This window comes from Aquarana catesbeiana, linkage group LG01 (assembly GCF_042186555.1).
Source record: "Aquarana catesbeiana isolate 2022-GZ linkage group LG01, ASM4218655v1, whole genome shotgun sequence".
Taxonomy (NCBI): domain Eukaryota; kingdom Metazoa; phylum Chordata; class Amphibia; order Anura; family Ranidae; genus Aquarana; species Aquarana catesbeiana.
This window is the reverse complement of record NC_133324.1, coordinates 733,743,259-733,767,201: the sequence shown is the minus strand read 5'-3', so window position 1 is coordinate 733,767,201 and position 23,943 is coordinate 733,743,259. Positions and strand designations below refer to the sequence as shown.

The 23,943-nt window shown below is 39.5% G+C and overlaps 1 protein-coding gene across 4 annotated transcripts in view; it reads left to right on the top strand.

Moving 5' to 3' along the window:
- NR3C2 (nuclear receptor subfamily 3 group C member 2) overlaps positions 1-22,358 on the top strand; it is a 532,006-nt gene extending 509,648 nt beyond the window's left edge. For all 4 annotated transcript variants that reach the window (XM_073604847.1, XM_073604838.1, XM_073604864.1 and 1 more), the window contains exon 9: positions 20,627-22,358. In XM_073604847.1, coding sequence (XP_073460948.1) covers positions 20,627-20,782 — 156 coding nt within the window. In that variant the 3' untranslated portion in view covers positions 20,783-22,358. The remainder of the gene's footprint in view (positions 1-20,626) is intronic.
- The last annotated feature ends 1,585 nt before the right edge of the window (positions 22,359-23,943 follow it).

The window sequence follows — 23,943 nt, the reverse complement described above, 5'->3', positions numbered from 1 at the left end:
CTGACCGACAGATTATACAAACATTGGCCAAACTGTAAATACTGTGTGTTTTTGGAAAAATATGCTAGGGTATGTAGTAACTATGCTTAGCCAGATATTGGAGTAACCATACTTAGGCAGATTCACCTGATTTGGTCATTGCTGTGAATTAGGTCATGTAGAGCTTCACTTGGGAATAATATTAAGCGTTTCTGGCCATTAGGAGTAGTACTTGCAGTACAACAAAAAAGGATTAACAGACTTAAAGATAATTAAAGTGATCCATTAAGCAATAATTTACTCCCTGCCACTCCTTTCAACAAAGCAAATAAATTACTGAATACTTCCAGGCAGTGGCGGCTGGTGTTTTTTTCATTGGGGGGTGGAGGACAGTTGGGACATGAAAGCCCCACACTTACCCCATCTAGGAAGTGGGCGGGCAGCATGTCTGGCAGCTTTCTTCTTCCTCCTGCGGTGTGGATCATGGCGTGCTTCCGCCGTGCATCCCCCTCCTTCTCCTCCCAGATGTCCAATAGGATCGCCTGACCTTTCAGCCAATCGGGAAATGGATATCAGACCCGTGCTTCCTTATTGGTGGAGAGGCATTTCAGTGTTAGAAAAGTGAATATTCATTTGCTTTTCTAACACACCTGGGTGGGCTCCAAGTGTAATGCTCTGTGCTCTGAGTCCACCCTATTTTGAAGCCTATTAGAGCCTATGGCTCTAATCAGGTGCTTAAAAAAAACCCCTGCCACTGTAATTCATGCACCCAGCATCCTGAAAGGGGCTGGACGCATGAATAGGGGTAACCGCGGCGGCCATGGATAGATTCATGCTATGCATGAATCTATCTATTAATTATATAGGGGGTGGCGTGGATAGAGGGGGCAGTGCCCTTAATGGACGGGCCGCCCCTGCTTACAGGTATGAAGGAGCATGTGACTCACATCATATAGCAGCGCTGGTGGTAGATGATTGGCCTAGTGCTGTCACGTGGTGGCAGGTATAGTCTTCAACCATGTGTAAGCAGCACCAGGGGTGAGTTGGACCTTACTTAGGCCTTCCTTTCCTTATTCCCCATAGCTAACAGAGCAGCAGGGAGGTAAAAAAAGGTGAGTATGTGCTTTAGCCTGTATGTACAAAACATAAGCTTACTTCAGTAACACCCAACAAACAGATTCTAACCAGATCAGTAAATGACTGTATGTGTTACTGCACTATACTCTTTGTCTTATTAAATACAAAAAGCTCACACTTAAAGTGTTACTAAACCCACAACAGTAAAATCAGTCTGTATATGCAGTAAAGCATGTTTGTTATACTTCCTGTGGAACCTAATGGTTTAATCCTCCGCATTGTGTAAAAAGGCTGTTTGATCCTGTCTTCTCTGATCCTCCCCTCCTTCCACAGTCCCCTAATAATTTCCTGATAACACAGTGTCTATGGAGTCAGGCTGCACATGCTCAGTTTGGTGTGTATTGCTAGAGAGGTTTTTTTTTCTTGGGGGGATGCATGTGATCAGCACAGGGCCAATCATCACTGCCCAGGGTCAGGGGTCCTGCAGTCTCATAGGATAGTCAGAAAACTCCTTCTACAAGCTTTAACCAGTGCTTGGCTGTCACAAGACTGCTCTAACGCTGACGAGAAAAGGTATTTGGCAGTTTATATTTAATAAAATAATTGCATTTCCATGTTCTGTGTACTGTGGGAGATCAGATATAGTGAATGCAGGTTCCTGGTGCCAGGCGCCAAAAATAGAACTCCTCAAGATAGAAATATGGCAACTACCAATGCTAACTTCTTTTAAGGAGCATGCTCCAGGACTGTAATTGTCATTCTTCCTTTACTGCCTGGTGATTCCTAGGGAGGATTCTCATTGCACGAGACTAAAATTATCAAAATGCATTACATACGATAGGTAGAGCGAAAATGATTCAATTGACAACAAGGTCATATGAGAGCCAACTTTTTGAAAAAGTAAAGGCATGCCAATGCGGTTTTGTAATAAAATAAATCTGATTAGTTAATGTAGTTTCTAAAAAGTAGCGATTTGCATTGCCTTCAGATGGAAAATATGATACATTCTAAATGAGAGAGGCATGGATGTCTATGATAAGATCTCTTCAATATGCAGCGGATATTGTTATTCTCTTGCAAAGTTTGCACATACCAGTGAAAAGCTCTTTAAGTCTCATGCCCCTTTTTTTTTTCCAAAAATCTCTTTATTAATTTTCCAATAGAAAAACATGTTGCAACATATTCTTTAAATCTTCAACTTTCCATCTCTCACAGGAGCTGTGACATAACTGTTCTTAATATTGATTACAACAAATAAAAACATTCATTCTTCCCCCTAAACCTTTGTGTTGATGGTGTGGTTTGTTGTCCCCCTTCACTTTCCTATCCAGCATCACATCACTTTCTTTCCTATTATTCTAGCTGTTCACTCTTTAGGTTTTCCAGAAGCCGTTGTAGGTTCCACTATCCAGCTTGCCCAAACTCTCTCATATTTTATTCCTTACATCCTCTGTTACAATATGTTTCTCTATAAAGTGGCAAGATGTCATTTACTAAGTATTTCCAAAAGGCTAAGGAGGGAGCTTCTGTTTTTTTCGAATTCAGTGCTATTGCCTTTCTCGCGTAGAAAAGCAACAGATTTACTTGTGTTCTCTTTGCCCTAGTGGGGATGTTATTTCTTACCAAACCCAAAAGACAAATCTCTGCATCCTGTTCTAAAACCACTGATGTAACTGTAGTGATTACCCTTATAACCTCTCTCCAAAATACCGCTATATCAGGACAAGACCAGAATATATGGATAAAATCTCCTGGAGTGTACCCACATCTCCAACAATTCTGAGGGTTCAATGGGCACATTCTATATAATTTATAAGGGGTATAATATATTCTATGTGTTATCTTGAATTGTATAAGCTGGTATAAGAGACTAATATCTGGAAAGGGAACCCCCATATCTCCTCCCAATTCTCCTCCTCTAGTTTTGGGACATCTCTCATCTAATGTACTTTTAACTTACTTATATCTAATAATGCAGTTTTCACTAAATAAATACACAGTTGATATTGATTTATTTTCCCGTCTCCTAGTTATTTGTTCTAATCCTGATTCTGTCAATTGAGGAAAACCTTGAGGAAATTGGGCAGAAAGAGCATGGGCAAGCTGCATATATCTAAACATATAACTTCCTGGAATATTCCAGAGTTCTATCATTACTACAGAGGATATCATTGTTTCTCCCTGCACCAGCTGGGATAACTTTTTAACCTTAAATTTAGTCCAAGATCCTGGATCTCAGATATAATTTAAATGGGGCAACTGAGGATTCCTCCACAGCGGAGTATTTGGAGACCAAATCTTCTTAATATATTTTTTCCCCACTGAGCCGGCTCTCCATACCTTTATAGTAGTTACCATCAAAGGGGTCAGATCGTATACAGATTTTAACCCTCGGAACAGCAGTGCCTGAAGTGCTTCAGTAGAGTGTACCACTGCTGCCTCTAACATTGTCGCAGAGTTATATTTTTCTGGGTTTAACCATTCACCTGCTATTACCAGCTGTGCTGCTTAATAGTATTTATTAAACTCTGGGAAGGCCAGTCCCCCCTGTGCCAATGGACACATAAGTGTAGATAATTTAATTCTGGGTAGTTTATTTTTCCATAAAAATTAGGAAAAAATACTGTTTAATTGTATAAAAAAAGATTTTGATAACCATTGTGGTGAATTTCTAAACAAATATAAAAATTTAGGAAGAAGTTTCATCTTTATTAAATGTATGTGTCCTAGTAGTGAAAGGGACAAGGTCTCCCACACCTTCAGTTTCCTCTTAAATTCCTGTACTGCTGGATTTCAATTCAAAATAAAGAAATCCCCAGCCTGTCGTGAAATTATTATTCCCAAGATATTTAAATTCTGTTACCCATTGTAATGGCAAATCTGAAAAAGCCATATCCTGCGCTTGATTGATTGCAAACAGTAGGGATTTACCCCAATTTACTTTAAGCCCTGTAAATTGTGAAAATGTATTTAGCAGATCTAAAGCTCCTTGTAGTGATTGACCCGCATCCCCAAGGAATAGCAGCATATCGTCTGCATATAGAGAGCTACCCTCTCCTCCAGCCCTCCAATTTGTAATCCCCAAATATTAGAGGAAGTCCGGAGAATCTCTGCCACTGGCTCTATTGCTATAGCAAAGGGGGCTGGAGAGAGAGGACAGCCCTGCCTCGTTCCTCTATATAACTGAAAAAAAGTTGACAGCCTCCCTCCCAGTGTAACCGCTGACAGGTTAATTATATACTGTTTTTTATCCAATTAATAAACACTAATGGAAATCCCATTCTTCTAAGTATTTCCCATAGAAAGGGCCATTTGATAGTATCGAAGGCCTTCTCTGTATCCAGAGAGGCCACTGTTCTAAATCCCTCGTTAGCATGATGAGCATGTATAATGGTATGTAACCTACGTAGATTAATATGCCCTTTTATTTACCGACTGTTCATTCTCTTCACTTTTCCACACATGTGTAGAATTACCTATTATGCTTTCTTACAACTGTGGCAAAGTAACGGTTTTGAGTGTTTTTAATAATTGTCAAAATATTGAAATAACAATTAACACACCAGATGTAAATGTGGTTTTCATAATGATCCCCCTATGAGTGCTAACAAGATTTTTCACACAAGTGATAATGATAAGAATCACACCTTAAATGTATTAAGACTCCCTGCAGATATTTACTATCTCCCCTCTATCAGCGCCATTATACAGCTACAAAACAATTACTTAAAATCATTTACTGTGCTTATCAAGGGGCTTCCATAGTTGATGGTTTTCCTTCTATTTCTCTGGATAACAATACTAATTGAGCAAGGCAAACCCAACTAATATTGACATTTTCATGCAGTGATAATATGCGTAGTGACCTAACCATGGCTACCATTTACTCAAATCTGATTGGCATAATATGAATCTTGGTTGGTTGCTATAAATTACAGTACTGTAGACATTGCTCAGTGTCATAGGAAAAGCCTGCTTGCTTTTGTCATGTTACAAGCCAGTACGTTGAAAGAAAACTGTAAGCTGAAATTCCACTGAAAGGTCATAAGTGTAGCCAGAAGAAAATCAAAAGTATACAGAGAGCAGTAAAACTCTTTTTCAAAAAGCAGAAATTTACAAGTTGACAAACAGGTTAACATTGACAGATGTCTTATGAGAAACAATGGGCAGCTAGATATATGAGTGTCCTTGGGATCCTCTATATAACTTGGCACCAGCTACACAGAGATGCACATTATTATTCTACCTATTCACAGCATCTAATTGTCTAGTGCTGTGAAACGATTTCTGTGGTGCTGAGGGCAGCATCAGTTATCATTTGTTATCATCAGTTATCAGTTTGTCATTTCCGGGCTTTCTGTTTTATAACACAGTGACACACAGGCCATGGAGTACTATTTTCATGTGTTCTAAACAGCACATGAGTTTGTTGGAAAAGCAGTATTTTACAGAGTGGAATTATTTTTCATATAATGCACTGGAGTCTTTGTAGGTGAATAATTTTATTATCGTGCTCCAAGTTCATACGTGCTTAAAAGAGGCATAACCACAGATACTATGTTAAAATGGGCAAAATATCAGAGAGGAAACCACAGAACAGACAATATCAGAGATGGAGGAATTCACAAAATATTATTTCTAAACCCACAGACACTTGTTTAGTTGATATAAGTTGCTATCTGATTTTCTTGCATGATTTGTTTTTCATGTTTTAATTGCACAATTACTGTCAAACACATTTTAGATTTATGCTATATTATACATTATAATACAACCCCAATTCCAAAAATGTTCTGAAACTGTAAAATAACATAAAAACAGAATTCAATTATTTGCAAATCTCATAAATCCATATTTTATTCACAATAGAAAATGGAAAATATATCAAATGTTTAAACTGAGAAAATGTACCATTTTACGAAAAAAAATAAGGTCATTTTGAAATTTATGGCAGCAACACGTCTCAAAAAACTTGGGAGAGGGCCATGTTTACCACGGTGTAGCACAACACTCTATAAAGGTCTGAGAATTGAGAAGACCAGTTGCTGGAGTTTTGGGAGAGGAATGTTGTCCCATTCTTGCCTAATATAGGATTCTAACTGCTCAACAGTCCTGGGTTTTCTTTGTCCTATTTTATGAAGCTATGCTGTTGTCATAGACGCAGTATGCGGTTTAGCATTGTTCTGCTGAAATATGCAAGGCCTTTCCTGAAAAAGACATCAACTGGATGGCAGCTTATGCTGCTCTGAATTAATTATGCCTTTTCAGATGTGCAAGCTGCCCATTCCATACACACTAATGCACCTCATACCATCAGAGATGCAGGCTTTTAAACTGAGCACTGATAACAAGCCATAAGGTCCCTCTCCTCTTTAGTCCAGAGATCTTGGTGCCCATGGTTGCCAAAAAGATTGTCAAATTTCGCTTCATCTGACCACAGAACAGTTTTCCACTTTGCAGCAGACCATTTTAAATGAGCTTTGGCCCAGAGAAGACAGCAACATTTCTGGATCATTCAATTATGGCTTCTTCTTTGTATGATAGAGCATTAACTTGCATTTTTGGATGGCACAGCAAACTTCAGATAGTGATTTTGTTAGGAAGTTTTCCTGAGCCCGTGTAGTGTTGTCTATAACAGAATCATGCTTGTATTTATTGTAGTGCTGTCTGAGGGCCCAAAGATCATGGGCATGCAATATTGTGTTTCGGCTTTGTCCCTTGCACACAGAGATTTCTCTAGATTCTCTGAATCTTTTGATGATGTTATGTACTGTAGATGATGATATATTTAAAGTCTTTGCAATTTTACGTTGAGGAAAATTATTCTAAAATTGTTCAACAATTTTTATATGTACCTTTTCAGAGATTGGTGGACCTCTGCCCATCTTGACTTCTGATATGCTTTGAATCTCTAAGATGATCTTTTCCTATCCAATCATGTTACTGAACTGCTGCTAATTAGCCCAATTTGTTGTAAAATGTTCTTCCAGCTCTTCCTTGTTAGTACCATCAATTTCAAAATTACCTTATTTTTTTCTTAAAATGGTACATTTTGTTATCATGAAACAGTTGATATGTTTCCTTTTTTCTATTGTGAATAAAATATGAGTTTATGAGATTTGCAAATTATTCCATTGCTTTATGCAGATTTTACACAGCATCCCATTTCTATGGTTCCCAGAGCTATCACACCTCCCAGCTGACGTGTTTCTGCCTGCCTGTTCTTCCTGAGAATGCAAACAAGGGGGGGTTATTTACTAAAGACAAATCCACTTTGGACTACAAGTGCAAAGTGCACTTGAAATTGCACTGAAAGTGCTTCTTGGAAGTGCAGTGGCTGTAGATCTGAGGGGGACATGCAAGGAAAATAAAAAACAGCATTTTAGCTTGCATATGATTGGATAATAAAATCAGCAGAGCTTCCCCTCATTGTAGATCTACACCTCAGCGACTGCACTTCCAAGTGCAATTTCAAGTGCACTTTGCACTTGTAGTGCAAAATGGATTTGCCTTTCGTAAATAACCCCCAATATATTGCTGCATTCCTGCAGTCATCTTCTACAGAGAAACAGCCACAGGAACTCGGTCAACACTTGGGTTATAGCGGATCCTTCTATGGGCACTCAAAACCCCATCCATTTTGCACTCCTGAACTGTGAGTATTCCACTGTGATCCCCTCACTAGCAAATGGTGGATCGTAGGCACAAAGGAGTTAGGACTAAAGACCAAAACAACATGCATTCTGCTAAAGGTCTACAGGAAACACAAAATGCCACTCAATGTGAGTGTTGTTCCCTTGTCTCAGTAATATTCTATAATGACAGCATTCTCTTTGTCTGACTCTAGCTATTTCTCAAGCACCATGTGTCCTGTTTGACAAAAGTGGAATTCTCTGGCACTGTGTCTGAATCCTTTGGAAAGCTCTTCTAGAGCACTTCTAGAACCTTATGTTTCCAGAGGCCAAATACGCTACTCATCCTCCTTTTCTCCTCACTCTGTTCAGAAATCAAAAGCAGAACCTTTTGTATTTGAAGAAATTGGGAAAGTATTAAGAATGTTTATTATGTAGTGGAGGCAGCTGAGGATTTTCCTTCCCCTGTATCTTATAAGGTGCAAGCTATGGCTTCATGCTAAAAGCTTTCCACTGTTAACACACCGATTGTTGTGGTGCGCACTGGTCTTTGTCTAATGGCACCCGATTCGCCAGAGCTAAAAAAAAGACCACTGTGGGTACAAAGAGAATGACTAAGACTATAAAAAAGGCTTTTCCCATATACACACAGATTGACTGTGCAGTTTATGAGAACTGGTTCAGCCCTCCTATGTTTTCCATTTCAGTCATCAATCTAACAGTTCTTATGAGGATGTTTGCTTGTTTAGGATTCTGTTTATAGATGTTTTGAATGCCATGTGCAGGCCTTATTTGCTTTTGAAGGTCCAGCCCTGCAGCCTGCAGTTGACATCATGTCTAATCACCAGACTATTGTTAACTGGTTGAGACAAATGAACAGACCAGGAACCTGTCTTTGAAGACCCTGCTCTCTCAGAACAATTACAGCTGATGCTCTTGATAATGTAGTTGTGAAGTCTCAAGAATCTCTATTATCTCTGTGCATATGGGCAAGATTTTGAGTAAAATCTTGGTTTACTGAACATGTTTGTAAGAAATGCCTTGTATGCATGCCATTTTATGGTGAATGCCTCTTTGGGAATCCCTTGACAACTTCACTCAAATCCTACTCCTGTTCATAAAAAGGGATTGTTCTGTTTTCCCTAGGTGTCAACCTCATAACTAAGGTTCTTTAGTCACAAGACCTTGCCCACCAAGCCTTCTCAAAAGACACAATGAAGGGGTACGCCCACTCTTTGTTGGCATTTGCGCCACCCTGAATCTTAGATGTTCTGCACATCTGGATCCAACCTGTCATTTCTAAGGGGTACAAAATAGAATTTCTTTCCCCGCCTATATTTATACCTTTGTCTACCAGCTTGATACCAAAGGAGCACAAATTTAACTGACCACCTTTAACCAACTTCAGGTACAATGGGTGGCTGCACCAGTTCCTTCCCTCTTTTTAAACCTATTTACAGTGCCAAAACAAATGGAGGAAAAACACCCAAATACTGGACATTACATCCCTAAATACATTTTTAAATGTGCCAAAGTTTCGTATGGAATCTGTGAGATCTGACATTGCATTTTGCTGTTGCACTTCCACTTTGTAGCACTGCCATTCAGGCCCTCCTCTGCAACCTGTGTGTTCACAAAAGTTCTTGCCCAGTTTCTGGTCCTTTTTTGAACCCAGGGAATTTATGTCACAGGTTATCTTAATGACCTCTTGCTGAATGAATCCTCAGGCAGGACCTTGCCTGCCAATGTCCAAAGGACCATCCAGTTCCTTCCAACCTTTGGCTGGATTATCAACTTCCCAAAGTCTGTCTTCCAGCTCTCACTCCATCTGGAGTACCTGGGTATAATTTTGGGCACAGCCCAAGCCAGAATAGTCCTCAGGAGAAGATTGCCTCCCTAAGGTGCACCTCTCAGACCCTCAGGTCACAACACCACCCCTCATTCTGCCTCTGCATGAGAGTTCTGGCCTCATGGTGGCCTCCTTCAAGGCAGGTCCCTTTGCCCAGTTTCTTTCCAGACCCCTTCAATTCTACATCCTCAATATGTTAAACAAGTAAATCCAGTCCTATAAACCTAATGCTTATGTCTAGCCAATCAAAGATCTTGCATTTTTGCTTGCACACGATTGAATGATGGAAATAAGCTGAAATTCACCCCATTCACTAAGCTCTGGGGAAGATTAGTGCAACTGCACTTGCAAAGTGCACAGTCTATTTGCTTTTAGTAAATCAACCCCTATTTCTACCATTCAGTTATATACACTTGGATGATTTGTGCACAATTTTAATAAAGGTCTGATTTTTTGCTAATGTTGTCTCAGTTGGTTTTTCCAGATCTTTTGGTCAGTATCCCGAGCTCATGCACATAGCCACAAGGGGGCGTACAGTATGCAAGAGCATACAGAACTTGTTTTAAAGGCTAAGTTCACCTTTAGATAAACAATAAAAAAATGCATATCTTTTTGCAGGGGAAAAAAAAGTGTGCATTTATTCTTTTTTAAAACAGGAACCTGGAAAGCATTGCACCCGCAATCAACAGATTGCTGGTGCAATGTCAGGCTCCTGCACACACTGCCTACAGCTCTGTTGCCCATACTTCTGTATGGGCTGTCATTGCAGAGCTGTAGGCAGTGTGAATGAAATACAGTTATGCTGATCAATGCATCTCAGTTAATTTAAACTACAAGTATGTCTGCTGCAGTGGATGATTGTACTTTGTAGTTTATTAAATCACAGGAAACTGTGAATGAATGCAGCAGTTGTGTGGGCGGAGCCCACCACAGCTGCACTACTTTTAAAAAGTGACAGCAGGTGTCTGCTCTCACAGGAAGGGAGGGATTTGGGGGGAAGGAGAAGGTGCAGTAACTGGAACATGGTGAAACAGGTGGTTCCAACAGTGAACTTATACTTAAAATTTTCCCAGAAGCTACAGCTAGAATGTGATTAGAGGATATGGCTGTATGTAGTATACGCCAGCACTTTTGCAAACACGCCTACAGACGTACAACCCAGGTTACAGTGCGTCTTTGTCCAGGGTTGTGTGTTCGTACAAGTGTTTATGAAAGTACAGGCATATACCCACGTACAATTGCATTCTAATATTGCTTTTTATGGGCTGCTGTATCCAGCAGCTGTGGCTCCTGGGGAAGATTTTACACAGGTTTTGTATGCTCCTACAAGCATTACAGCCCCCTTGTGACCATGTGCATGAGCCCTTAGGGTGCCCACATCCATATTTGGGGTTTTTTGATCACTTTTAAATGTTTGACAAGAGAGGTTATAAGATTTTTGTTGTCAATCCTAATTAGCATTTTAAAGTACAACTAAAGACAGCACAAGTCTGCTGTTTATGTAAGTGGCTGGAAATTTCTCAAAAAGTCATTGTTTGCTAAAAGTTTACCTGCAAATTGTTTTTCTACTTCATTATAGATTATAACAATGATTGCGTTATCAGCCTTGCATGCTCTTGTTCCCCATTTCTGAAACTGATGCTGGGCAGGCTTAGGAAGCACTAGGGCAATTACTAGAGCTCTGCTAGTCTGCTGCCTGTACTATGTATTCCATAATTCCTTTCAGTAATCATGTTGAAAGGTGTGGCTAGCATGATCTACTGTTGAAAAACACGGGGCATTGACTGCAATCAAAGCCGGTCCGAAGACGTTGGCATTGTGATGTGCTGTAGTTCTAGTGAACGCAGCTGACAAAAGTGTGGCAAGGGAGACATTTGTCTGAGCTGTAGCAACATCACTAGCCAATGCACCTATCTAAGGTACCTTTTTGATGTTAGAGAGCAAACTTGTTAAAATGAACAGCACTCTCTTGAGTACATGTTTCATTACATATTTATGTTTAGTTTTAGACCATAGTTGCCCTAAAAATAAATAAAAATGTACATTTCATTTGAAAAAAAATACTTTGATATTTTTAAAGAAATTGCATTCTATGTAATGGTAATATATGGATATTCCGTTAACCTTTGCAAATTGTTTATTATGTAGCATAATGATGGTTCCAGCCACCAAATGCCACATACAATCACCTACCATCGCCTATAAGCCAGAATGTTAGGCCTGCTTGAGAAGTAATGTGGAAATATGACAAAATGTCTGCCGCCAAATGACCTTGAGAAAATGCAGTATTTTTCACTTATTATTTCTGAAATCCAGCCGAACAGTTAGGAAACAGACTGAATTGAAGCTAGACTTAAAGAAATTACTGCCTTCACCCTTGGCTGAGTTTTGTGAAAAGGAACCTTTTGTACTGTTGTCATATAAATACAAGGAGAAGATATCAAAATAATAAGTAATATTTCAAACAAATCAATAAAGGAAAAAAAAAACCTTGCCTGGCATATTGTGTGTTTACATCAAGCGGGGGTGACTCACATTTCCTGTTCGTGAGAGACGTAGATTTGTGATGAGATAATAATTAGTTATGAGTGACTGATGTGGTGAGGAGGGTAGTGCTTTTCCTGTGCATGGTTTCCAGATACTCTTTGAGAGAATGAAGAATTTTTGTAAGAATGACAAAAGTGTTGTAAAGTGATACCTTTATCAGCTAACAATACAGGAAATCATTGCAAGAGTGAAAGGCAGCCCACTGTTATTATTTCATTTTAAAAAAGTGCTATGACTCTTGCAACTCTTTTACTGCTGACATGCAAATAATTGTTATTATTACACTTTTATAGTATATCATCAGCCTTTTATGTGCAATTAGAAAATCAAGATAAATAGTGCAACAAACAATAACTTGTAAAAAATGGGAAAAATATGTGTTGTCTAATCATATGGCATCTTTCTTTTTTGCAACTTGCATAAGAATGACTATTGGTGACTGTGAGAAGCACCATTTTTTTTCAAAATTAATGTGTGTGATTTCATCCTGTATAATTAAAAGTTAGACAATACATCTGGTTTCGTAAAGGAGGGATCCTGCACAAACTGTTTTTCTGCATTAGTGTGGAGTAAGTAGTGACACTACCCTTTGTCCTAAATTCTTAATACTGACCTACACCCCTGAAGTGCCCCAATGTTGCAGCTTTTCAAGCAGTATTGGGACCTGAGCAGTTGTCCCTTTCAGGAAACTGGTTATTTATGAGCTGCAATTTCCCAGGATGTTGCGGAAAGAAAAGGCAGCAGTGCTAACTAGTTTCTCTAGAAACCACACCATTGTAAGTAATAGGTACATGGTTGTACAACTTATCTGAGAAGTACTTTTCATTTTTATCTCTAATGTATTTCAATTTTTCCACTCTTCTTCTGTGTGCTCTTTACACCCCTTTGCCTCCTGTTAGCCTAGCAGCCATAGTCTTTAACCCTGCTCTCTGCTTTAGCATGTCCGTGTCTCTGTAAGTGGTCTTTGGAGGCTGCACAATTTGATTTTTGCCATTAAGTGAAATTTTTTGCCATTTCTTCTCTTTTCTGTTTGGCAATTTCTTATCCTTTCCTGTGAAACTAGGGTATCTGTCAGGTGTCGTAAGTATCTTTAACACCTGTGCTCTGCATCTATGATATCTTCATGTGACACACCCTTCTTACCCGTCACACACACAAGTCAACCTGTAAAGAGGCTCAGATGAATGTATCATAGCCACTGCAAAAAGTGGCCACCCTTCCGAAGTGACAAAAGTATCTGATAAACGTTTAATGTTTGGGAGCAATCTGATCTCTTCTCTGGTAAAGCATGTAATTACGTCAGGTTCCCATGCATCACCTGCCTAAACTAAAATATAAAACATTTTTGGTAACAAGTAATTCAAGGCAGCTGAAATACACAGAGGCTGGATACTGGAAGACCTATAATCACTATGTATAAATATGGAATCCAGAAAAGCATACAAATGAAACCATATTGCTAGGCGATTAATATTTATATAAAGTACACACTATGACAACAAAGTACATTACACTGGGAATAATGCATTTGTTGTGAAGCATTGATGAACACTTGCTCAATGATACATAGGAGTTGCCCAGAGTGTTAAATGATAACCAAATATTAAATGATACTTTGGAGTTGGAAATCTATAACCCCCAGTGGTTAAAACATGGGTGACTCACATGGGAAACACGCTCCTTTTGGAAAGGTACATATATCAACATAGGGGTCGACTTACTAAATATGAGAAGCTTTGGTCTCCATGGCTTAATGTCCCTGGGCTATCCCCAAGTGAGCTTCTTCTGATGAGGGTATTGCAGTGTCCCATGGGCTGAGTATAGACTGGGAGCACCCAGGGAACATAGGGGAGATGTGGGCGAGCCAAATGGCTTCTTGCGGGACCCACAAACCCATCACTCAGACCCCATACATTTGGAAAGGCGGCTAGGGATGGTTAAAGGGGAGATGACACAAGTGACTTTACAGGACAGAAATGTAACTTACCAATGTACCAAATTTGCATAGAATGTGAATTGTTTTCGGCTGTGTTTACTGGTAAAATGGAATGGGAAAAAGCTTTGTACTTGTTCATTTTATTTTTTTGTTTCAGGTACTTATATAGCACCCTCAATTTACGCAGCACTTTTACATATACATTGTACATTCACATCAGTCCCTATCCTCAAGGAGCTTACAATCTAAGGTCCCTAACTCACATTCATACATACTAGGGACAATTTAGACAGGATCCAATTAACCTTCATTCTTCTTTTCTTTTTTGTACTTGGTATTGTCTTAATAAATAAAAACATTTTTGATTATAAAAAATAAAAGAGAACTTGGCCACAGCAAAAAAAGATACTTTGAAAACCGTATAGGAAACCATACACATGAACAACAACTCCCGATATGTTTCCGTTATGGTGATCATCATGTAGTCCCTAGTCAGTGCAATAGCATATATCTAGAACATTTCTTACCTGTGCAACATACAACAAAGTGACCACATGATTGTGTATGTTCCCCTAAAGTAGTTCTAAAGGCTCAAGGTTTTCCTTCTGGGTGCAGCCCCCTTATACTTACCTGAGCCCCATCTCGATCAAGCAATGTGCATGAGAGCAGCAGCTGTCCCGGGTCTCTCTCTCTCCTCATTGTCTCACACAACAGTGGGAGCCATTGGCTACTGCTGTTGTCAATCACAGCCAGTGAGACAATCAAGAGAGAGCGGGGGTGGGACTAAGCCGCGAATTGTGTGAATGGACACACAGAGAACAGCTTGGCAGCGAGCCTGCTCAAGTGCTCCCATAGCAAGAGGCTTGCTATTGGGGGCACTCAGCAGGAGGAAAGAGCCAGGACTGCCGGCGGGGGACCCAAAAATAAGAGAATTGGGACTGCTCTGTGCAAAACCAATACACAGAGCAGGTAAGTATCACATGTTTTTTCCATTCATTGGCCATTCCAATGGCCAATGTATGCATTGGCCATTTAGTACAAACTGAGGAAGCACTGTGTAAACCCTGACTTGGAGCTTACACAGGGCAAAAGCCTCTTTTCTCGCTCTCATGTGACCAAATTGCATGCCTGGGTGGCCAATCCCCAAGGACCTGCCCTGTCACATGCTTAATAACTAGAAGTACTAGGTATTTTTGGTCATTCTTGACAGCCAAATAGAGCAGCAGGGAGCAAAAGGATTGTAAAGTATGTGCAATTGAAGAGGAAAACAGTTAAACTGGATGTAAACCCGATTCATGAAATTTGACCTAAGCACATAAATCTGTAGTGTTTTCTTATCTCTCTTCAAAGCCCTAAGTCCAGCTTGAAATTGTGTCGGGTGGGTGCTATAAATAGATTAGCAGAGAGCTGGTTTGTTTACAGCACAACTCTGCAAGTATCTTTGTTCTTTTGCCTGTGGAGTGGAGGTGTGTGCCTTTCCTCCAATCAGCTGTCACACAGTGTATGCCAAGACTCCCCTCCCCCTGCTGAAACAGGAAGAACACATTCTAAACGATTTGAACTTTCTAAAGAATATAGCAAGCTGAAGACAGCAAATATAGGTGTAAAACCTAAGTAGGGAGATTTGTTTCATCTCTGTGTATCATCTGAGGCTGTTCACTTCACTGGGTATATGTAAGGGTTTACATCCACTTTACCACTTACCTACTGGGCACTTAAACCCCCTTCCTGCCCAGGCCAATTTTCAACTTTCAGCGCTCTCACACTTTCACAGTCATGCAACACTGTACCCAAATTACATTTTTATCATTTTTTCCCACAAATAAAGCTTTATTTTGGTGGTATTTAACCACTCCTGAGGTTTTCATTTTTTGCTAAAAAAAAGACCAAAAATGTTAAAAAAAAAATCAGTTTTATAGTCTGTTACAAAATTTTGAAAACAGGTAATTTTTCTCCTTCATTGATGTGCGCTGATGAGGCAGCTCTGATGGGCACTGATAAGGCAGAACTGATGGGCACTGATGGGGCTGCACTGGTGGGCACTGAGAGGTGGCACTGATGGGTGGCACTGAAGGGCACTGATAGGCAACACTGATAGGTGGCACTGATGGGCACTGTTAGGTGGCACTGGTGGGCATTGATAGGTGGCACTTGTAGGTGGCACTGATATGCAACTGTAGCTGGCACTGACAGGTGGCACTGGAGGGCACTGCATAGCAGCAGTGCCTCTACCTGTTTGGGACCGATGTCCCTCTGTCAGAAACCGGTGATTGGCTTTGCTTGAGGGGAAAAAAAAATAGGCGCTTACCGATCTTCTGTTTACATCACGTGATCAGCTGTCATTGGCTGACAGCTGATCACGTGGTAAGGGGCCGGGATCTGTGATCAGCCAAGTCACGTTGACTCGGTGATCACAGGCAGCTCATGCACAAGAATACATCTATTGACGGCCTCCTGGCAATTAAGGCCCGTGCTGTAGCCATCATTCAGCTATAGCGTGGGCGGCAGGAGGTTAATTAACCCCCTTACATGGGTAAAGCACAGGTTCACCTTAAAGTAAAATCTGTAATGAGATTCATATGGAATCTGCTATTGATGAAGTGTTTTGAAAAATGCTGATTACTTGGCTGGACCACCAACTCCAGTATTGTTTAGGTCACTGATCCACAATGAGTATGCAAGTCTGAAAAATTAGAGACGTTAGAAGGCCTGGGTCTGCAGACTTTTTCCAGGTCAGTGACTCAAATACTAAAGTAAGAGGACCAGCGTGACAGACAGGCAACTAGTGTTTTCTAAAGGAGAATTCAGACGTGGCAGCCTCCATGTTTCTCTCGAGATGGAATTCAATGAAAAAAGAAATCAGTTTTAAAGCATTACCTCAGGTTACTCTTCGAACTAAAAGACATGCACAGGAAAATAGTCTGTGCATGCTTACATTGAATTTTGTTTCTGTCCCTTTAATGACACCTATAGGACAATAAAAGTATTGTATTGGATGGAGCTGTATGGCTATGACTAGCTGTATAGTTCAGAACTGTGTGTAGCAGAGCAAAAGCTTGTGTAGAGTGAGAGTTTATCCAATCTTTCATCAAAGTATTACTCCTAGAACGAGATTCGGAAATGTGTGTACATGCAATTTTATGCATTAAAAATGTTTAGTGTAAAATTGAAGTTGGCCGCTGATTGGCCAATTGATTTACAGTGTATACGGTTACTCATTTCTATGTTTTTTAAAGTGTCCTTTCCTTGAAGACTCAGGTTTTTAAAAAGGGCGTAGACTTATAAATATACATAAAGGGCCTTCAAATGTATTTCTGTTAGATTATTTTTTATTTTTTTTGACAGACTGAAAGAGATTTATCCTTTGAATCATAGAAGCCATATTTCCTCATTAAAAGGTATATATTCGTATAATTCTATACTTCTCGTAACCCTCCCTGTTCATTTATTGGGATTCAGAAAATAAATAAAACTAGTATATAGCTAGTAAAGTTGGATCTTCTAGCCTGCATACTTGTTCCCACCCACAGCCTCATAAAGTAAGAAGTGAGAAAACTGGGAACTTCCAGGTGGTAAAACACTATAGGCATCTGTATCCTGACACAGTTTATTTTAAGGAAAAAAAAACGGTCACTTTCTGAAACTAACACATGTACCCATAAAGCACAAAAAGTTGAGAACAAACCTCTTAATATCAGTTTTATGTTTACAGCAGTTTTATTAGAATATCACTTCCTTTGGGAACTGTTAAAATGGTGTTCACTTGTGGCAAAGCTTAAGGCACACTGGTGACAGAAAATATCTTGAAGCTTGAAGGATATATGACAAAGCTTAAGGTGAATGAACTGCTAGAGGAACCCTGCAAGTCAGCAGGAGCTCAGTGTTACATAGGACTAGAATAACAATCACATTATGAGAAGGTATTTTGCTTGTGTGTGTGTAGCATAAATATTCTTTATACTATTCTGTATTAACACTGTATTAAAGACATGTTTGGGGGGTCAAACTGTTCAGTGTAAATTCTGTTAAAGCTTTTATAGTTTGTGAATATACAGTTGTGCCCATAAGTTTACATACCTTGGCAGAATTTATGATTTCTTGGCCATTTTTCAGAGAATATAAATGATAAGAAGCCATTTATTATCTATCAACTGCGTTTTCTTTTTTTTAAATCATAATGGCAACAGAAACTATCCAAATGACCCTGATCAAAAGTTTACATACCCTGGTGATTTTGGCCTGATAACATGCACACAAGTTGACACAAAGAGGTTTGAATGGCTATTAAAGGTAACCATCCTCACCTGTGATCTGTTTGCTTGTAATTAGTGTGTGTGTGTATAAAAGGCCAATGAGTTTCTGGACTCCTGACAGACCCTTGCATCTTTCATCCAGTGTTGCACTGACATTTCTGGATTCTAAGTCATGGGGAAAGCAAAAGAATTGTCAAAGGATCTGCGGAAAAAGGTAGTTGAACTATATAAAAAAGGAAAGGGATATAAAAAGATATCCAAGGAATTGAGAATGCCATTCAGCAGTGTTCAAACTCTAATCCAGAAGTGGAAAATTAGGGGTTCTGTTGAAACCAAACCACGGTCAGGTAGACCAACTAAAATTTCAGCCACAACTGGAAAATTGTTCAGGATGCAAAGAAAAACCCACTAATAACTTCAGGTGAAATATATGACTCTCTGAAAACATGTGGTGTGGCTGTTTCAAGATGCAAAATAAGGAGACACTTGAAGAAAGATGGGCTTCTTGGTCGAGTCACCAGAAGAAAGTCATTACTACGCAAAGGCCACAAAGTATACAATACACTTACAATACGCCAAAAAGCACAGAGACAGGCCTCAAACCTTCTGGCACAAAGTCATTTGGAGTGATAAGACCAAAATTGAGCTTTTTGGCCACAACCATAAACACTACATTTGGAGAGGAGTCAACAAGGCCTATGATGAAAGGCACACCATTACTACTGTAAAACATGGTGGTTTGCTGATGTTTTGGGGATGTGTGAGCTACAAAGGCACAGTAAATTTGGTCAAAATTGATGGCAAGATGAATGCAGTATGTTATCAAAAAATACTGGAGGAACATTTGCATTCATCAGCCAGGAAGCTGCACATGGGACGTACTTAGACATTCCAACATGACGATGATCCAAAACACAAGGCCAAATCGACCTGTCATTGGCTACAGCAGAATAAAGTGAAGGTTCTAGAGTGGCCATCTCAGTCTCCAGACCTCAGTATCATTGATCCACTCTGGGGAGATCTCAAACGTGCAGTTCATGTATGACAGCCCAAAAATTAACAGGAACTGGAGGCTTTTTGCCAAGGGGAATGGGCAGCTTTACTATCTGAAAATAACTGGGGTGTGTAAACTTTTGATCAGAGTCATTTGGGTAGTTTCTGTTGTGATTATGATTTAAAAAGAGTAAACACAGTTGATTGATAATAAATGGCTTCAGCAAACAAACCATAAGTGAAAGAAAAGTTTTTGTGTTATTCATATTCTCTGAAAAATGGCCAAGAAATCATAAATTCTGCCAGAGTATGTAAACTTACAAGCACAACTGTACACTGGGGTTGATTTATTGAAGGAATAGAAGCTGCACCCAATTTGACAAACCAATCATGTTCTAGAAGAAAATATATGATTTTTTAAATCTCTCTTGTATATGATTAGCTATTCAAAGTGAGCACAGATTTATCTCATTTTCTATTATTCTCTTTGCTAAATAAACAGCATCTACTCCTTTAGTAGATCAAACCTAGTGTGTTTAAAGTAAGTGCCTTATTGAACCATTTCAGGTACTTGAGGAATAGATGATCGGAAGACAACATTAATAAATGCACGTGTGAGCTGACCTTGTGAAGATGGCTTGTAGCTTGGAGGCCAGTCTAAATCTGACTTCATGCTGGTCTCCTGTAATTCCTTGCATAGCAATGCTTAAAGTGGGAGAGGGAGGTTAAGGTCAGGGTAAATAAGGACAATTGTTTACACAGAACATGCGAAAGGTTTTGAACCTGGAAATGCTCTCTAGTAAGAGAGTCTGGATCACAAGGCTGTATTAACACAATTACAATCTCTTTGGCACATAAAAGAGGTCACATACCTGTATTTTGTCTGGTTGCTTGGAGTCCTTGAGAACCTAAGCTCATCAGGTTTGTCTGCAGGGTCACTGGGCTCACTGTCCAGCGTAAGCCAACAGGTTATTTGTTTTCTTATTCCAAGCTTGTCATGGAGTGGGGAAGCTCTCCCATCATTGTTTGAGACGTTATTGATGGCATACTGTATTTTGTTCCTATACAAATGCCCTATGTAAGGATTTCAGTGGACGTGTTCCAGTCACTCGAGAGAGCACTCCCTATTGAATTTCAAACTAGAGCACATATATCTAAAAATTGGTTTAGGTACACTTTGTAATCTCAGTCTGCTGCCCTTCAACTGTCGGGGGTTGGGTGGGGCAGCATTAGATGGAATATATGCACACTCATATGTATTACTTGATACATACAAACATTGTAAATGACAGATACCCAGTTGGCACTAAATGGTTAATTCTGACCCACTTCCTAATATAAAATAATCTTTGTTTTGCAGGTGGTTGGAGACTTGTTGGAGTTCTGCTTCTATACCTTTAGGGAATCTCAGGCATTGAAAGTGGAGTTTCCTGCTATGCTTGTGGAAATAATCAGTGATCAGCTACCAAAGGTAGAGGCGGGGAATGCCAAGCCTTTGTACTTTCATAGAAAGTAACTGGAAGAGTCTTGCAGGAAAACTTTGCCTTAAGTTTCCTCCAATGTTCCATCACAAGCTGGATATAAGAAACTACTTTTTTATTCTTTTAAAGACGAGGAAGATCAACTCTTTTAAGCTGAATAATAAAAACAAATCACACTGTTTGGGGACTGAAGAAAACATGCCTGGAATCATTGAAAATGCAGCCAGCATCATCCCCAAACACTTGATAATTACTCCTATTCCTATGGATAAAAAGCCATATCTAGTCAATGACTGATTAATTTTGATATTTTAACATTGAAATTTGAAAAAAAATGCCATGGAGTTTCTTGCTTTGTTTCATTTGGGTTCATGGACACAAGAAGACATTTAAATGGCTACCCTCGGTTTGCACACAACGTGTACGATCAATATGGGGCATTACATTTTCTTGTACAAAACAAAGAGAAAGCTGATGAGAAAACAATAAAAAGCTGTTGTATAAAATAACAAGGAACCTTTGATGTTGGATAATCACTTACCGTTTGTGGCATTTGTTGTCCCATGTTATCAGTCATACTGCAAGATGAAGGCAATGCCCTCTATTATTTTTTGCTTTGTTTTCTGCAGAGATGGCATTTGGCACCAGTGCTGTGCCGTTGGAGGCATAGTCTTCACTCCCTTTGCCATGAAAGCATGACGCAAGTTTCACATGAACCCCTGACGTGTAAAGCAGGCATTTATTTCATTCAAATGAAATGTGATAAGATGTTAAAACAAATGCCCCATCTCGATTTTATATTAGATATATTGTGCTGGCTTTACAAATAATTTTACGCAGTCTATGCTGTATTGTATATTGCTGTATATGTATAAATTGTGAAGGACCTGAATCAACAAAAATGTATGGTAATTTTTGTAAATTAGACTGAAAAAAATCTTTAATGACTAAGGATGAATGGAAAGTATAGGAAAGTATTTTTGAAAGAATTCTATTTTGATGGAGAATATTTAAGTACTCTTTTTTTTTTTTTTGTCTAAATAAGGTAATTTTTTTTGTAAAGTGAACATGTTTTGCATGGATTCTGAACTGTTTACAGTGTATTTAAGGAAGGGAAAGCTGTGCCTTTTTAGCATCATATCTAATATACCATTTTGCAATATCTGTTTGTAAATAGACTCACTTAAACCTTTTTCAGTTATATTTAAGCTTTTCTACTTTTCTGTAAAACAGAAAAAAAGGTTCTACTTTTTTGTGTACTGCTTGCAAGTAATACTGGAGCACACTTTCTAGGAATCCTTCCTGTTTTCTTGTGAATTACACTATTTTATGTTTCAAGGTGAACATATTGTAAATATGTTCCAAATGAGTAACAGGGTGGGAAAGGTTATCCTGAGAAACATGCTGAAGACAAAGCCTTCATCCAGGGTCACTGACCCCCTCCCACATTGTGGGTCTTGTGTGTGTGGGTGTGTATATACATATATATATATATATATATATATATATATATATATATATATATATATACACACACACACAGTGGGGACAGAAAGTATTCAGACCCCGTTACATTTTTCACTCTTTGTTATATTGCAGCCATTTGCTAAAATCATTTAAGTTCATTTTTTTCCTCATTAATGTACACACAGCACCCCATATTGACAGAAAAACACAGAATTGTTGACATTTTTCAGATTTATTAAAAAAGAAAAACTGAAATATCACATGGTCCTAAGTATTCAGACCCTTTGCTGTGACACTCATATATTTAACTCAGGTGCTGTCCATTTCTTCTGATCATCCTTGAGATGGTTCTACACCTTCATTTGAGTCCAGCTGTGTTTGATTATACTGATTGGACTTGATTAGGAAAGCCACACACCTGTCTATATAAGACCTTACAGCTCACAGTGCATGTAAGAGCAAATGAGAATCATGAGGTCAAAGGAACTGCCTGAACAGCTCAGAGACAGAATTGTGGCAAGGCACAGATCTGGCCAAGGTTACAAAACATTTTCTGCTGCACTTAAGGTTCCTAAGAGCACAGTGGCCTCCATAATCCTTAAATAGAAGATGTTTGGGATGACCAGAACCCTTCCTAGAGCTGGCCGTCCGGCCAAACTGAGCTATCGAGGGAGAAGAGCCTTGGTGAGAGAGGTAAAGAAGAACCCAAAGATCACTGTGGCTGAGCTCCAGAGATGCAGTCGGGAGATGGGAGAAAGTTGTAGAAAGTCAACCATCACTGCAGCCCTCCACCAGTCGGGGCTTTATGGCAGAGAGCCCCGACGAAAGCCTCTCCTCAGTGCAAGACACATGAAAGCCCACATGGTGTTTGCTAAAAAACACCTGAAGGACTCCAAGATGGTGAGAAATAAAAATCTCTGGTCTGATGAGACCAAGATAGAACTTTTTGGCCTTAATTATAAGCAGTATGTGTGTCGAAAACCAGGCACTGCTCATCACCTCTCCAATACAGTTCCAACAGTGAAGCATGGTGGTGGCAGCATCATGCTGTGGGGGTGTTTTTCAGCTGCAGGGACGGGACGACTGGTTGCAATCGAGGGAAAGATGAATGCGGCCAAGTACAGGGATATCCTGGATGATAACCTTCTCCAGAGTGCTCAGGACCTCAGACTGGGCCGTTTACCTTCCAACAAGTCAATGACCCTAAGCACACAGCTAAAATAATGAGGGAGTGGCTTCACAACAACTTCTTGACTGTTCTTGAACGGCCCAGCCAGAGCCCTGACTTAAACCCAATTGAGCATCTCTGGAGAGACCTAAAAATGGCTGTCCACCAACGTTTACCATCCAACCTGACAGAACTGGAGAGGATCTGCAAGGAGGAATGGCAGAGGATCCCCAAATCCAGGTGTGAAAAACTTGTTGCATCTTTCCCAAAAAGACTCCTGGCTGTATTAGATCAAAAGGGTGCTTCTACTAAATACTGAGCAAAGGGTCTGAATACTTAGGACCATGTGATATTTCAGTTTTTCTTTTTTAATAAATCTGCAAAAATGTCAACAATTCTGTTTTTTTTTTGTCAATATGGGGTGCTGTGTGTACATTATTGAGGAAAATAAATGAACTTAAATGATTTTAGCAAATGGCTGCAATATAACAAAGAGTGAAACATTTAAGGGGGTCTGAATACTTTCCGTCCCCACTGTATATGGTGTCCTTGTTGCCCATA